Below are 17,880 nucleotides of genomic sequence, written 5' to 3' on the forward strand. Positions count from 1 at the left end.
GCCTTGCCCGGTTGCATGCCACTGTGCAGCAGTCTTCCAAAGTCATCCACCCCCAAAATGGCAGCCCAAACCTCTTAGGTGCAGATTTCTAAGAAACTGATGCATCTCGGTATTATAGCACAGATGCGTCAGTTTCGTTGTGTCGCGCAAAAAACCCTTGCGCCACCATGGTTTCGTTGCATTTACAATGCGATGCACCATGGCGCAAGGATTGACAGATGCATCACGTATCTGTTGGAGCAAAGGTCACACATTGCTGGAGGCGTGTCGCAAGCACGACGCGACTCCAGCAATCCTCAGGAAGGCCTATACCTATAGTGCTGCGTCACTCCTTACGCCGATTTCAAGCAGGCGTAAGGTTTTGACGCAGTGGCGTCGAATAAGTGGCGCAGTGTCACTGCGTCACTTTTACGAGGATTTCCTGTGGGGGAACACCCACCCTGCATACATTATACCTGACGCAGGTATAACGTGACGCATCTCCCCAGATGCGTCACGTTGTAAATGTGTCACGACGTGGTGCATTCCTCACGCCGCTGCTGCTTCACAAAAATGACGCAACGGCGGCGCAAAAGTGTCGCAAGGGGCTTGTAAAGCTGCCCCAAAGTTTCCCATCAAGGTTGCCATGGGCGTAGCTTGGACTGCAGGGGCAGTACCTGTGTGGTAGCTGTCGATGTCGTGCTGCTCCTGGAGCCCCACATCTGCTGGAACTGCACTCGGATCTCTGCAAACGTCTCGATGATGACAGCAATGAAGACATTCTAGAAGAGAGCATAGAGTTGAGAAATCTTAGTGCACGAAAGAAAGGGAACAGCGTCAGAGCAAGGCCTACGCGAACAGCACCGAGCTCCGAGTTACCTTCACGAGCCAGGCGAGGAAGAAAATCAAGGTGATGAAGTAGAAGTAGGAACGCCACCGTGGGAAGCTGTCGATGGCTCGGTACATGAGGAACACCCAGCCTTCCTGCGATGCCGCCTCGTACACCGTAAAGATGCTCGTGCCTGCAAAAGGGAAAGAGAAACCCAGTCTGAGAACAGCAGCATTTTCACGACTATGCTTATTCAAGAAATCTCTCCTCCGTTTTACTCTAATACTCCCCAAACGATAGGAGGTTATTATGTTTTTACACATCCAACTCTACACCAATAGATTCCAGCCTTTTAACAATTCCGCATATATATATTTTACCGTGCACACTGGCTTATTTGAAAATGTGATTTAATGCATTTACTGTTGTGAAAATTAAAAGAAGGTGAAGCTCCCTTGCCGGCTTGCATTTTATTCGTCGCAAGCCCCATTGTAATATAAAAGGGAGGAGGGGAGGTTGTGTAACTTGTGTCACTTAGGGTTGTTTGGGACATACCCTGGAACTTCTACCAGTTGAGTCCGCGTACAATGTGGTCCTAGTTTGCAACAAAGACACCGGTGCAGTGGCGGTCTCAGCATTTTGAACGGACAGGCCCAAGTTGGTCCTTTATTCCGTGGGGCATTTGCCTGGGGGCTGGAGCCATTACAGGCCAGGTTTGAAGGTCATTGGCCGCTGCCTCTGTCTGCAGCTTTGGGGTGTATGGCAGCAAGCACAGCTGGCCAAAAAAAGAGGTAAAGCAGGGCTTAATTTGTAAAAAAAAAAAAAGTGCCAGGGCCCTCCTCGGGAGGGCCACTGCAGCCTACATCACCCATTTGACCTGCCAGCACTGCCAATGATAGTACCAAACCAGCTACAACCATCGCACTCCTAGAAGAGTGACAATTCGGACTTTTTCAGGCCTCCAAATCTATAAGATTAGCATGGGTGGCAGGTAATAGTCATATTTAAGGTATATTGAATTAGTAAACAACTGTTGTTGTGATCACTCTACATCAAACAAACAGTCCACCATGTGGCAGACTGTCATAAGTGCCCGTACTGCCAATTAAGTACTGGTGCAGATCACCGGAAACCACCGGCTCAAATTAAGCACTGAGAGAAAGTCAAACACAGGGAGTGAGATTGGAAAGGAAGACAGGGGAAGGGAATGGGTCTGATTTGGTCATTTCAGCCGGTACTGGTTTGAACATTTCTTGTCAGGGCTGCTTTTGGTTACCAATGCAGGCCGTGAACCAACTGCTGCAAAACCGATGGTGGGATCCCCAACACCCAGTGCGTGTCCAATTAAAACTATTTCAAAGAGTTTGGCATTATGTTCCAGGCTTGAGCGTAGTTACTATGGAGGTGGCTGGGCTGCTCCTAATGACACAGACCTCATAGGTTAAAGTTCCTGCTTCATACATTGGAAACCGAAGAATCGCACATGGTCTAGCAAATTGCAAATGGCCCCAGACAATAGTTTTGCTTCTTCTCACCACTAAATTTCCATGTTTCATGTCAAAGTCATCACATTTTACGAGTAAAAGGATTATAAATTGATATATGTTTTTATAAAACGACAAAAGGTGTTTTTTAATTGTCCTTTTATGTAACCACTTGCAATTATTTTAAGTAATTGTGCAATAAAAACGTATCTATCAAAGTCATCACAGCATTGGTTTAGGCATGCAATACAGCATAGGATTTCTCTTTAGAATTCATCAGCATAGCTTCTGATGTTGACATTCCCAAAGTGTGTAGTCAGCGTAAATATGAAAAATTATCACTCACCAATTGTGCTGGTTATAGGGAGTGCCAGAAATCACAGCCATTGTGGCGTGTGTACAGCAATGTAAGTGAGACAGTGAAAAACGAAACGTGTGTGAGAAGATAAACACAGGAAAGAGATGGACATGAACGAGAGGAGATGGAGTGCAAATGAGTTTAAGGTGTGAGAAGGGCAAGTAAGAGGACTTTGTAAGGGAAAGGAGGGTTTGAGAGTGAAGGCTATTTGTGTGTGTAAAGGGAGTCATTCTGTCACACGGCCGGGTATGAGAGTGAATGTGAGTGAGAATAGGAGGAGCACAGAGGGACACGTGAGGAATATTAGAGAAGGGTGAGAGAAGGAACGAAAACTAGAAACAATATGAAAGAAAGTAGTAAGAGGAAGGTATGCGAGAGCATAGTGAGAAGACGGTCATGAAGAGGGTAGTGGGTTTGCAGTGAGCTTGATGAGAATGAAAGATAGGGTTAAGGTTCAGGGTGTCAGCGAATGCAGAGATACGATTGTGATAATGAAAAATCTGAGGCTGGTGGGTAAGAGTATGTGAGAGAGAAAGGAAAGCGAGAGGATGAAAAACAGAAATGTGTGGGAGCACTTTTAAGAAGAGGAAGGAGGGTAAATAAACACAAATATACCAAGAAAAGAGTTTTGAGAAAGAGACGATGGTGTAGTACACAGAAAAGGCAGGAACAGTTTTGGGTGGGAAAGAATATTATGTAGATGCTTAGGCTGCCGCTACTAGGGGATGCCCTTCACCTTGTAAGGCAGGCATCTTTGCCTGGCCATGGGTGATGGAGAAGGAGCTAGACATAGGCAAGAGAAGGAGAGGAGATAAGTGAGTCATAGAGGGGGTCAGAGAGTGGGTATCATGAGAAGAGTATGTCAAACAGTATGTCCAAGAGAGTTGTTTTGGAACCAGTAAGAGAGAGACAGAGAAGGAAAAACAAGAGGAAAATGAGACAAGACTGAGAAGAGAGATAAACAAACAGAGGCGTCTCCTCCACTAAGGAGGGGCGTCGCCCCACTGCTTAAAAGAGAAAATAAAATGCTAATAATAGTATCGTTAGTATAATTTGTTTTCCCTATTAAAGTCAGTGGCTCGCAGGGCAGGGCTGGCTAGAGCGGGGGGGGGAAGTTGTTTGCACTCCTTAAGTGTGAATTAACCCCTTCCCCGCTCATGACGGAACCGTTCCGTCATGAGCCACGGTTGCCGTGTGCTCATGACGGAACGGTTCCGTCATGACACGCCCGTTGGCGGCCGCTCCGCCTACGCGGTGCTGTTTCCCCGCCTGTGCGGGGGGACAACGCAAATGGGCGGAGTCATGACGGAACCGTTCCGTCATGAGCACAGCTCAACCGTGGCTCATGACGGAGCGGCTCCGTCATGAGCACAGGCCCACCGCGCTGCCCCCCTGCCCCCCCCCAGCGCTGCAGCGGAATGTCCGCAGCAGCGAAGGGGTTAAAGCTTGGCTGGCCCTCTTGAGCCGGCCAAACAGTCATGCACACTTTGTATGTTCCCCACCAGGCTGCATCACACAGCCTGGTGAGGAACATGCAAAGAATCCCAGCCCCAGTCTGAGCACCGAAACACAGTGCTCAGACCAATTACAATGCTGCACCCACCACTCCTGTCCTGTAGCAGCCGCTACTGTAAACAAAAGCTGAAGAGATTAACTTGAGAGAGATATAGTAAAACTGAGAAACTGCAGGAAAAGAGAGAATGGATATAGAGGGAGAGTAAGAGAAAGGGAAGAATGTTATAGAGAGTTAGTAAATATAGAATCTAGAAGGAGGCATGGAGGGAGGCAATATAAGAGTAGCATAGGCTACGCCCTTTTGCCCCTGCTCCTTTCACACCATGAGTAGGAAAGTCTCCATATACATATAGCAAAATCACCAACCTGGGAGATCTCAGGTTCTTTAACATATGCACATGAGAATGTCAGCAATAGGATATATAGGATTTGACAGCAGCAACACTGAAGGATGTGAAAACAGCAGGAGTTACATCAGGGAGAGCAGGACTCTGTGTCCCTGCAAAAGGAGTTTCAGAATGCTACAGTAACATCACTGAGAGCCTTACAAATGAAAGCAGAAGGAGTGAAAGAGAGTAACAGTATGTGTACTGACATGGAATGTCATATGTATTAGAGTGGTGACACCACTCCCACATTCACCCATCCACCTATACACCAAGGGCCCGATACGACTTTGGCAGTGGAGCACCATGTCCACCCTGCCGCTGCACCACTAAAGCCGTGGTCAGACTGCCTGCCAGATTAGGAATTTTCTCGTGTCTGGCAGGCTGGGTTTTGGCATTCCCATGGCAGTCCCTCAGAAAATATGCATGCCAAAACAGTTTCTGCAAGGCATGGACTGAAAAGTCCATGTCATGCAGGAATTAGGGTGCATGCACATAGGGGTACACATGTTGTACCCCCCTGTGTGCATCTCATGTGGCGGTGGCACAAAGGGCCCTGATGGTCCCCCTTTGTTTCCTCTCCACCACAGTGTTTATGGACGAGGAACCTCCATTACACCGCTGGTGTGAGAGGAAACTCGTAATATGCTTGGCGGGATTGCGGCAGTCCAGCCAAGCATATTGCGGCCTCCTGACCACCACAATACTGCAGGGAACGGCAGTTTCCTGTCGGCTGTGGGGGGGGATGGTGGTCCTACTGCCCTAGTTTTAATAGGGTGGTCGGGAGACCGCCGCTGTGGTTCCCCATGAGTTAGACTCTTAACCCGGCCCTTTACGGACTGCCAGACTCTTTACCGGGCCCTAAGTGGATTAAGAATCAGTTTGTAAGCAACTTGCCACTCATACATTTACTAAAAATGGTCTTTAAGCTATGGTAGCCTGCACTACAGTTGTCATGCTAATATAATCTACAGAGAAGGAAAGCTAGAGCTGCATCTGCCTTCTGTGGTATAGAAGCTGATTTTGAAGTTGTCGAGCTGTAGCTGTCCTGCGAGGGGGAAACCTTGCACTGCAGCTGCTCTACTGTCCCTGTTCTATGAAGAAGGGGATTTTCCACTTTTGTACCCACATCTGTACCTGTTCTTTGAAAGAGACAAGCTTGCAGCATGCATTCTCCAGTTGAACCTAATCGGTTAGAAAGGGAAGCTTGCACTGTTGCTATCTGTATTGTCCCTGTTCTTTGTATGTGTTGAACGTTTTTGTTCTATCACCTGTACTTTATCATTTTTTTGTATTACCAAAAGCTGCAATGATGTTGCTATAGTTATAAATACAAAAATAACTTTTGATGTACAGAATGCAGAACAATGTCATACATTCACCCCAGTACAGAGATCTGGGCCTTAATCCATCGTTTTTTTGCTCACCATGCCATTCCAGTTTGGACCCAGTCATATGTAAATCAATCTTGACCCTGTGCCCCATGGGAACAGGCCAGCCCGAACAGCCAGGCCAGGTCCTCCCTGGACTGGAAACAAGCATCCTAGGACCAGTATCGGGGTTTCACCCCTCTTCAGCCAGGATAGCTTGATTTCAGTGGCATGGAGAGCACGGGACTCACGTCTGAGCATTCCCGTTCCACTTGGGGTGACAAATGCAAAAAGAACTGTTGATGAACAGAATGCAGAACAATGTCATACATTCACCCCAGTACAGAGATCTGGGCCTAAAGCCATCGTTTTTTTGCTCACCATGCCATTCCAGTTTGGACCCAGCCATATGCAAATCAGTCTTGACCCTGTGCCCCATGGGAACAGTCCGGCCCGAACTGCCAGGCCAAGTCCTCCCTGGACTGGAAACAAGCATCCTAGGACCGGTTTCGGAGTTTCACCCCTCTTCAGCCAGGATAGCTTGATTCCAGTGGCATGGAGAGCACGGGACTCACGTCTGAGCATACCCGTCCCACTCGGGGTGACAAATGCAAAAAGAACTGTTGATGAACAGAATGCAGAACAATGTCATACATTCACCCCAGTACAGAGATCTGGGCCTAAATCCATCTTTTTTTTGCTCACTATGCTATTCCAGTTTGGACCCAGCCATATGCAATTCAGTCTTGACCCTGTGCCCCATGGGAACAGTCCAGCCCGAACTGCCAGGCCAGGTCCTCCCTGGACTGGAAACAAGCATCCTAGGACCGGTTTCGGGGTTTCAACCCTCTTCAGCCAGGATAGCTTGATTCCAGTGGCATGGAGAGCACGGGACTCACGTCTGAGCATACCTGTCCCACTTAGGGTGACAAATGCAAAAAGAACTGTTGATGGACAGAATGTAGAACAATGTCATACATTCACCCCAGTACAGAGCTCTGGGCCTAAATCCATCGTTTTTTTGCTCACCATGCCATTCCAGTTTGGACCCAGCCATATGCAAATTAGTCTTGACCCTGTGCCCCATGGGAACAGTCCAGCCCGAACTGCCAGGCCAGGTCCTTCCTGGACTGGAAACAAGCATCCTAGGACCGGTTTCAGGGTTTCACCCCTCTTCAGCCAGGATAGCTTGATTCCAGTGGCATAGAGAGCACGGGACTCCCGTCTGAGCATACCCGTCCCACTCGGGGTGACAAATGCAAAAAGAACTGTTGATGGACAGAATACAGAACAATGTCATACATGCACCCCAGTACAGAGATCTGGGCCTAAATCCATCATTTTTTTGCTCACCATGCCATTCCAGTTTGGACCCAGCCATATGCAAATCAGTCTTGACCCTGTGCCCCATGGGAACAGTCCAGCCCGAACTGCCAGGCCAGGTCCTCCCTGGACTGGAAACAAGCATCCTAGGACTGGTTTCGGGTTTCACCCCTCTTCAGCCAGGATAGCTTGATTTCAGTGGCATGGAGAGGACGGGACTCATGTCTGAGCATACCCGTCCCACTCGGGGTGACAAATGCAAAAAGAACTGTTGATGGACAGAACGCAGAACAATGTCATTCATTCACCCCAGTACAGAGATCTGGGCCTAAATCCATTGTTTTTTGGCTCACCATGTCATTCCAGTTTGGACCCAGCCATATGCAAATCAGTCTTGACCCTGTGCCCCATGGGAACAGTCCAGCCCGAACTGCCAGGTCAGGCCCTCCCTGGACTGGAAACAAGCATCCTAGGACTGGTTTCAGGGTTTCACCCCTCTTCAGCCAGGATAGCTTGATTCCAGTGGCATGGAGAGCACGGGACTCATGTCTGAGCATACCCGTCTCACTCAGGGTGACAAATGCAAAAAGAACTGTTGATGGACAGAATGCAGAACAATGTCATACATTCACCCCAGTACAGAGATCTGGGCCTAAATCCATTTTTTTTGCTCACCATGCCACTCCAGTTTGGACCCAGCCATATGCAAATCAGTCTTGACCCTGTGCCCCATGGGAACAGTCCAGCCCGAACTGCCAGGCCAGGTCCTCCCTGGACTGGAAGCAAGTATCCTAGGACCGGTTTCAGCCTAGAGGTCGCAGAATACTGGAGATTTGTAAAGGGAACCGTGCACTAATCCCAAAATAGCCTCAATATTTACTTTGACTTTAACATATATTTTGAGTTGGTTTTAGGATGCTCGCCAGAGGTTTGACTGAACCCAGTGAGTTGCTTTGGTGCACTCCTGCCTTACAAATCTCCAGTGTCCTGAGACCTCTAGGATCCTAATAACTGTAGTAGGCAGCAGTAGGAACCAGGATCTGGTACCAGCTGGGTGTTGAACTGGCATGAGTTTGGTGCCAAGGGAAATGCAGGTATGGCATTACTATCCAGACATCAACATATAATGTCTTGGTACAATTCAAGAGGACATATGTCTGTTCTATTCGGTCGTAATTAGGACTCTCCTATGCCTGGGGCCGAATTGACCAGTGCACCCACTCGGCTGGCAGGGGCCCTAAATGAGTGTCATGGAGGCACCAGAACCTTAAACTAGCACTTATACAAGAGTTATGAGATATCAATAACATAACAGCACATCATCGCACACCGGAGTTCCTGAATTGAAGGGGGAAGACTTAGTGTTCCTTTATACCCCTCTGGTGACAATCCTCAATTTGCAGGTATGGTTTAATGCATAATATCTATAGTGGTTTCATCCTCATTGCAGTTCCAGGAAACCTTATATTGTGTGTCTTGCCACTAAGTAGCTTAGCTAGGCTTTATGCTGCCCGTGACGGTCCCTGCCTTTGCCGCCCGCGGCGGGGGAATTGAAGAGCCTGAATCCTGTGCATGCCGCCCAATGGCTGAAGGTAAGAACTGGGGGGGTGAGTGGGGTTGGTGAGCCAGCCACTCCCAAAACTCGGTCGCCCTGGGCCAACTGCAGCCCTTACTACGCCACTGTTGCCATTTAAGAATCAGTCATATAAAGCTGACTGGATGACTTTCTCCAAAAGTTTAATCCTATGCCCCTGATGCAGAAAAGGAACTAATAATTATAAACCATTGCATCTCCTCAAAAAGCCTGATGCAATTTCTCACACAAGGACCATATACACATTTTTCCCACCACACTCCTTCTAGCACTGGTCTCTCAAATATATATTCTGGTGAGGTATCAATTCTTCTCTTTTCTCTCCAGCATGGTCAGGATCACCTCCTCCCTCCTCAGTGGAGCAAGTCTACAAGGTCATGCACCTACTCTGGGGGTAGTAATTCAATAAAGGGTGCAGTAGCAACTGCATTATGGAAGCAGGTATGAGGCCAGATCCCCGAAAACCCCTAAATGGTCAAGCTAAATGATGAGTTGTGCCTGAAGTTCTTGTGTGGTAAATGCAAGGCTAGCTTGCAATGGCTGGGCCCAAAGTCTGTGTGCAGTTCACATTTGTGCTCTCCCTTCTATTGTGAACTAAAATAACTCCCGCGCCCGGAATTACCTGCAGGTTGATAGCCTCAAATGATGACTTGCTGTGTGTCACCCTCTTAGGACCCGATTACGATGTCGTTTGGAAACTGTCCTGAATGAATCTGTTCTGGACTAGTTTCCAAACGCATCAGGTCCTGTGAGTCCGGACGACCGATCATGATGCCTCCCAACATCGTTCGGCCGCACTTGCATTGACTTCAATAGGACCTGTGTTCCGAACATGAACACAGGCTCCCATTGAAAAAAGGGGTGGTCGGGTAAAACCTTGCACCCTGTGGCGGGCACCCCATGGTGCCTGCTACATTGTGCATGGTTGGGAAGAGGGGTCCCTTTGGTACCCCCACGGGCCCCATTCGGATGCCTCTGGGTGAAGGGGGCCTGCAACAGGCCCCTAAAGACCGATTCCGAAAGCCGTTTCGTCTGAGGCAAACCAAATCGGAACGGCTGTCCAAATCGGTCATCGTCATCGCTCGTCCGGAAACCGTGTCCATAGAAATGTACGAATCAGCTCTGTCCGGATGCCTTTCGGAACCGATGCGGTCTGCTCGAATGGTTTCTGGGCATTGTAATCAGTCACTGGGAAAACTGTACGATTCGGTAGGAAACAAGGGTTCCGAATCTGATTCAACATTACTGAATCCCATCCGGAGCCCTTCCTAACAACATCATAATCAGCCCCTTAGTGTCTAATGAAGGATTTGGAGAGTCGAGGTCTGACATCCATTTCTTGGATCCCCTCGGAACTAGCTTTTCCTCTCTGTTGGAGGACCTGGGCTGTCATGCTACCACCCACAAGATATGATGACTGTCTCCTGCGAACACTCAGCTGCTGCACCTGTCTCCTGAGAGAACAGCGCTCAACTGTCTAACTCTCTGAAGTATTCCATGGATACATACATTCTGATACACACACAAGTGGCAAATGAGACATCAGAAGTCCTTCAGAAATATGTCTGATGTCAGATGCATTACCACTATGGAAAGGACAATCTAAAATGTCAGCTTCTTTCATGGTCTCTAGAAATGTAGCTTGCCTTGTGCTCTGAGTAGCAGTGCATCTCCTGCAGTTAAACTTCTCCTTGCATGCACACTCGCACATACCCATATCGAAGAAAACCCTACCCAAAGAGGTCAAAAAGAAAATCGTCAACACCATGTGACCTTGCTGAGACTTGAAGATTTCCTTTTTTTCAGGCCACATTCCCACCACAAATTGGATCACAGACATTGGCTCACTGCAAGCATTAAGCTGGATGGTGTGTGAAGGTCATTCCAAGAGAACTTGTTGGTAAGCAAGCTCAACAGACAGATTGACTGCTCCTAAACTCACCTGCCTATCCCTAAGCTGCGAGCCAATGAAGAAATGTGTGTTTATTTTCTTCAGTCAAGTAGAAAGATGGAGCTTAGCAGTAGACATGACTCGATGAATGTGAGGAATGAAAATGTCCAAAGTAAATGTTTGTTAACTCTTTCTACTACAGGATTTTTACGCACTGAGGGCCAGATGTATGGCCATTTTGTGCGTTTGCAATTGGGCAATCGGCCAGTTTGCGACCGTAAAATAGGTCTGCCCTATTTACAAACCCTATTTTGCGAGTCAGTTACCTACTACCGACTCGAAAATAGGGTTGCGACTCACTATTGTAAGGGCCATGCCAAGGGCGTCCCTACAGGAGGACAGAAGCAAAAAGAAAGGGAAAATAACTCCAAAAGATGCCAGGTCAAACGAAAAAAATAGAGTTCTTTCTCTGAATTCCATAGCTGTGAAACTAAGATGTTGAAAGAAAATATCAGGTACACTTGTTTTGTCTGTCTGAAAATGCATCCTTGCTTTGGGCATTCATTTTCAGTACCCACATATTATGGTGGCGCGTCCACCATGTTGCCTGGTCATTGTGGAATTAGTATGACATACATTTACAGAGGTGGCTCCCATAATGATGGCAGAGCCACCTTTTAGACAAATATTATGATGCAATAATGGAAAGGTTAAATGGGGTGCACTGTCATTTACCAGTGCGGTGGTAGTTTTATCTTCACCACAGTGGCAGCTTGCAGTTGAAATGCTAAGAAGTAAATCAACCGCAAAATGTTGTAGATATACAACCCAGCAGTTCTTTACCTGTGGTCCATGGAACCCTTTGGGTCCGCAATGTCTAATCAGGGAGTCCGCCAACTGCTTAGAAAATAAAATTGTATTAATTCATTCATTATTAAAGTATGTATCACTAAAGAAGCAAAATGTAAATCAAAACTTTTAAAACATTCTGCACATGTGAAGGAATTTTAAATTAGAGGCCCAAAATTAAGTTGCTATCCTCAGATTAATTTGTGGGAGCAGTGCAAGTGCATCAAACAGAATATGGAATGAATGATGGGTGACCTCAATTTACTTTAGAAAAGTTCCATCCTTCTCAATATAATTAAAATGTTGATTTTTTTATGTTTGTTTGTGAATTAATTAAAATATTGAATCATTTGTTTGCTTGATGAATGCTTGCTTCCGTAACTTTGTGTATTGTTTTGCGGTGCGAATCAACGAAATTGCTTAGGCGGTGGTCTGAAGAATCCAATAATGGCTCAATGGGGGTCCCTGGGGTTCCATTAATGATTACGTGGGGGTCCAGAGAACTCAAATGTTTAAGAACTACTGTTGTATCTGGTATTGCTCAATAGCTCCTCTGTGTTGTCTTTGTTACTGACCTTCTTGATCAGGGTAGCTTTCAATACTCTGCTAAATCGCCAGTGGTTAGATTTTACCCTCATGCTTGGTTTCACAGCGTTGTAGAGCTCTGAGTTTTGAAGTCTCAAAGCTATCCCGCGGTGTTTATACCACTTCATTGAATGATTCACTTTAAGACTACTGACTGTAGGAGCTTGGATGAAATGTAAGGAGATGCCAAGCTCTGCCTGCAAGTGCTCAGGTTCTTGGCCCGTTTTGGTCAAATGTATTGTTCAAGTCTTTTGAATATGGGCCCCCAAATCAACTGATAGGCTACTGGGAGGCAATGGAGCGTTTTCAGATCTCGTTTCAATATTTCTCAGCTATAGGAAGGTTTAATTACGGTTTGACTGCCTTGCTTTTGTTGCTTTCCTTTTTATGGGGCTTGCTGTGGATTAAGTTGCAGGATTCCAGATGTTGTCTTCAGCAGGGCTTTTATCATCCTTATTTGAGTGTACTTTTTCTATCAGACAAAAATGTGTATCTATTTTTTAATTTGTGATGTTTTTTATCTGTGCTTTTCATGATTGTTACAATACAATCGAAATAAAGCTTTGTTTGATTTGATTTGAGTGTAACTCAAGATATTTGATTATGATAGCATTTCCAAGAGGTTGCCTGTTCAAAAAAAAGTAACATTTGTTTTTTCTGAAAATCTTTCAATTCTGCCCTGCTCCTAATTTCCTCAGAGACTCTTCCTAGTATTGGTGTGATCTCTAAGGTGAATCCACCACCTCTGATCATTCTATCAAAGGGACATTCTGGTGAATAATGTCACACTGCATTTCAAAAGTCAAGAAGATGTCATCAAACAAAGCAACATTTTAGAACAGTAGTTCTTAAACTTATGAATTCTGTTGACCCCACTAAATCACTTCTGGATGCCGCCAATCCCCCAGCTTAGAAAACGATTTGAACTTCAAAACCATATACAACAATATAGAATCAAGTAGGCATCAAATAAACCGACAAATTATTAAGTATTTGAACTCAAAATATACAAAAATCAAAATTTAAATTTGACTGGGAAGTTGGAGAATTTGTAAATGTAGTTTTATTTCTAAAAGACAAAGGGATATGCTAGACTTTAGCATTTCACTTTTGTTGTTCCTCATCTTGTCACACCATAACAGTTCTTTAATCGAAGCCTCCAATCATCCATACTAGATTCTGTTTAGTATAACTGTGCTGTTTCCACAAATCACTTTTGGGATTTTTAGCAGTTACAGCTTTATTTCTCTCTTCACAGTAATCTCCAGTTATATAGAAGTCAACAATGCCCAGTGGTTTAACGAAACTTGAGGAGGCCCCCTGCAAAGTGCATAGAGGGGTCCGCCTCTGGACTCACTCAGGAGCTCTCAGGACAGGGTACTGTGCAGAGGGGGCCCCCTGGAGCTTGAGGGCCCCTGCACTGCGGGGGCTATGGGGGCCTTTGTTATGCCACTGACAATGCCAACTCCTATCCTGTAAAACAGGGTTCGTGCAGCAATCAGAAAAGGCCTGGCATCCAAAACGTGCCAAAAGGATTTCTTTAAACTTAGGGCCTCATTTACAAGGCTGTTTGCGTATGTACGTTTGAAGAACACATGTGTGAGTTTTTTTTTATTGGCTGCAAACCAACCTTTCCAGTTCGCACAAGATAGTTTTGCACTTTTGTTGCCTGTTTCTCCACAGAGAAAATATCAGAAAAATGTTAGGTACTACATTTCTACTTTTGTTCTTCTTTTCTGTCGGTGTATTTTCGCATGCAAAAACGGAACCCACAAAACTTTACCAGGTAAAGTCTGGGTCTAGTGGCTTAGTGGATTAATCTGTCGACTGTAAGGGCCTGTGTTTGATCTCATGCTCAGTTTCAAATCCTAGCAGATTCACTCATCATTCTGAGGTCGATAAAATGAGTTGAATTGAGTTGGGTAACAATAAACATCTGTTATTCAGCGTCAAGATACCCTTCTGGGTGAACGTGCAATTTGGCCAAGATACCCTTCAGGGTGACCGTGCACTTTACAAATACACGTTATGTTTTAGGGGAGGAAATTGCGACAGGCATGTTTCCAAGCACAACCAGCAGTGCTTAATTTGTTGCAGTGGTTGTAGGTGGGGACCACTGGCACTCATTTTTAGGGACCAGCACTTATTTTTCTTCATTCAGACTCTGACCAAGAGAGTGAAAAGCACTCAAGGAAGAAAGAAGGAGGAAGAGAAGGACTGAAAAATAGCGACAAAGGGAGAAGCAGGGATGAAAAAGAACTTGCAAGAGTGAGATAAAGTGTCTGGGAGGGTGTGGTAGTGGATGAGAGAGGCATCAGGTGGACTCAAGACTATGCAGCTTTGGTATTCAGCACCCTGACCGATGATAGCACCAGCAACTGGCTTCTAAGCAAAAGTCCGGGCCCTGGTACTCGGGGCCAGACTGGGGACCGAAACCGGAACTGGCAAAGGGCTCAACCAGCCCCGGGTAGGGGGAGGGGTGCTGCTGCTTTCAGAAAGCTTGCTGCAAAACCGGACCCCAGTAACAAAAACGCCCCCCCAGGGGTCTAAAACCAGCTGTCACTCTGGGGGCCCACTGGGGAAACGCACAGTGCCTGCAACAGCCAGTCTGGCCCTGCTGGCACTTATACTTTTACAAATAATTCACTGACAGCCAGGGGACATTTTGCAATTTCCTGTTGGAAATCTCCATAAATATGGAGTCAGGAAGTCTACGGTGGGAGGTTTCTGAGTTGGGTGTTTTTAAGAATCAGGTATTAAGCGTCATTTAGCTTTGCATCGGTAAATCCGAGAGGTGGACGAGGGAGGAGGGGGAAAAACGTTGTCAAGATGGGAAGAGCTCTTATTGCGTAGCGCGCGTGAACGCTGATGCCCAACAGCATGCGTAAACGTGCGGCACGTTCTTATAAATTGCTTCAGAAGTAGATTCTGTAGGGGCGCGAGAACATTGCAGTCAAAAGATGAAATATTAAGTCCAGGCACCTGCTCGACAAAGAAAATCGCTGGAGCTTGGGAAGGCTAAACTGCGTTCATTTCCACCCACGTTTATTAGAAAAAATGATCTCGCTTTATCAAGCTATTCAACCCAGTAATTACATGCACACAAAATGAGGCTTGGATATTCATGAAGCGAGTACATTACCCAGCAAAGACTTATTTTGCAGAGTATTTTCTGTGGGCAGAAATGGCATGTTAAGAGGATTTTTCGGAGAGAAAAAAAACTGCGCCATTGTTTTGGATTTAAAACCTGTCCAGCCTGCCAGTGCTAGTGCCTGTTCAGGCTGTTTTTTTATGCTTTGCAAAAGACAAGTACTGTACTTCCAGCCATATGTAGCGTATCACTGCCAACAACTGGAACAATTATTCCTAAGTGTTCCACACAGTGTCGATGTGAATTGAGTGAAAGCAGTAACTACGTAGATTTTTTTTTCCCAACGAAACACATTTTACATCCTTACTCTTCTGCAAAATGTGACATTATTGATAGGATTGTTTATTTCAAAATGAATTTGATCTATTTATCGCATTTATCACGAGTTTTACCAATCAAAAACACAAGGCACGCAGAAAAGAAATAGCAAATTTGGGTTCATTTGCCCACTGCATCGAGCTGTGTGCCATTTGAAAGGCACAGGGCTCAAGCGGCCTTTCATGTACCAGAGGTTGATGAAAAGAAATAATTCATTTATGTGATTGTCTGGCATATTGTTAGCAGTACAAAAGGGGGTGGTGATGGACGGAGGATCAGAACCAATCAAACACTCACACCCAGTCAACAGATCTGGGTTTGATCCATCACCGTTCTTTAGCCCACTCTGCCACCCCAGTTCAGACATGGCCATATGCAAATCAGTCTGACCCTGTGCCTCATGGGAACAGTCCAGCCCGAACTGCCAAGCCATGCCTTCACTGGACCGGAAACAAGCTTCCTAGGACTGGTTTCTGGCATTTCAGCCGTCCTCAGCCAGGCTTGCTTGAATCCAGTGGCAAAGTGAGCAAGGGACTCACGTCTGAGCATACCCTGCCAACTTATGGCGAACAAAGCGGTACAAAAGGAGGTGGTGATGGACGGAGCATCAGAACCAATCAAACACTCACACCCAGTCAATAGATCTGGGTTTGATCCATCACCGTTCTTTAGCCCACTCTGCCACCCCAGTTCAGACATGGCCATATGCAAATCAGTCTGACCCTGTGCCTCATGGGAACAGTCCAGCCCGAACTGCCAAGCCACGCCTTCCCTGGACCGGAAACAAGCTTCCTAGGACCGGTTTCTGGCATTTCAGCCGTCTTCAGCCTGGGTGTGAGTGTTTGATTGGTTCTGATGCTCCGTCCATCACCACCCCCTTTTGTACCGCTTTGTTTGCCATAAGTTGGCAGGGTATGCTCAGACGTGAGTCCCTTGCTCACTTTGCCACTGGATTCAAGCAAGCCTGGCTGAAGACGGCTGAAATGCCAGAAACCGGTCCTAGGAAGCTTGTTTCCGGTCCAGGGAAGGCATGGCTTGGCAGTTCGGGCTGGACTGTTCCCATGAGGCACAGGGTCAGACTGATTTGCATATGGCCATGTCTGAACTGGGGTGGCAGAGTGGGCTAAAGAACGTGATGGATCAAACCCTGATCTGTTGACTGGGTGTGAGTGTTTGATTGGTTCTGATGCTCCTTCCATCACCACCCCCTTTTGCACCGCTTTGTTCGCCATAAGTTGGCAGGGTATGCTCAGACGTGAGTCCCTTGCTCACTTTGCCACTGGATTCAAGCAAGCCTGGCTGAAGACGGCTGAAATGCCAGAAACCGGTCCTAGGAAGCTTGTTTCTGGTCCAGGAAAGGCATGGCTTGGCAGTTCGGGCTGGACTGTTCCCATGAGGCACAGGGTCAGACTGATTTGCATATGGCCATGTCTGAACTGGGGTGGCAGAGTGGGCTAAAGAACGGTGATGGATCACACCCAGATCTGTTGACTGGGTGTGAGTGTTTGATTGGTTCTGATGCTCCGTCCATCACCACCCCCTTTTGTACCGCTTTGTTCGCCATAAGTTGGCTGGGTATGTTCAGACGTGAGTCCCTTGCTCACTTTGCCACTGGATTTAAGCCAGCCTGGCTGAAGACGGCTGAAATGCCAGAAACCGGTCCTAGGAAGCTTGTTTCCGGTCCAGGGAAGGCATGGCTTGGCAGTTCGGGCTGGACTGTTCCCATGAGGCACGGGGTCAGACTGATTTGCATATGGCCATGTCTGAACTGGGGTGGCAGAGTGGGCTAAAGAACGGTGATGGATCAAACCCAGATCTGTTGACTGGGTGTGAGTGTTTGATTGGTTCTGATGCTCCGTCCATCACCACCCCCTTTTGTACCGCTTTGTTCGCCATAAGTTGGCAGGGTATGCTCAGACGTGAGCCCCTTGCTCACTTTGCCACTGGATTCAAGCAAGCCTGGCTGAAGACGGCTGAAATGCCAGAAACCGGTCCTAGGAAGCTTGTTTCCGGTCAAGGGAAGGCATGGCTTGGCAGTTCGGGCTGGACTGTTCCCATGAGGCACAGGGTCAGACTGATTTGCATATGGCCATGTCTGAACTGGGGTGGCAGAGTGGGCTAAAGAACGGTGATGGATCAAACCCAGATCTGTTGACTGGGTGTGAGTGTTTGATTGGTTCTGATGCTCCGTCCATCACCACCCCTTTTTGTACCGCTTTGTTCGCCATAAGTTGGCAGGGTATGCTCA

The 17,880-nt window shown here is 46.8% G+C and overlaps 1 protein-coding gene across 1 annotated transcript in view; it reads right to left on the reverse strand.

The window, feature by feature from the left end:
* NALCN (sodium leak channel, non-selective) overlaps window positions 1-17,880 on the reverse strand; it is a 2,843,734-nt gene that overhangs the window by 1,603,165 nt on the left and 1,222,689 nt on the right. Inside the window, exons 10-11 of the mRNA XM_085622267.1 lie at window positions 859-1,001; window positions 657-761 (exon numbers count right to left, since the gene is read on the reverse strand). Of these exons, the coding sequence (XP_085478393.1) occupies window positions 657-761; window positions 859-1,001 (248 nt within the window). The remainder of the gene's footprint in view (window positions 1-656; window positions 762-858; window positions 1,002-17,880) is intronic.

The sequence above is a fragment of the Triturus cristatus genome, chromosome 8, assembly GCF_964204655.1.
Source record: "Triturus cristatus chromosome 8, aTriCri1.1, whole genome shotgun sequence".
Taxonomy (NCBI): domain Eukaryota; kingdom Metazoa; phylum Chordata; class Amphibia; order Caudata; family Salamandridae; genus Triturus; species Triturus cristatus.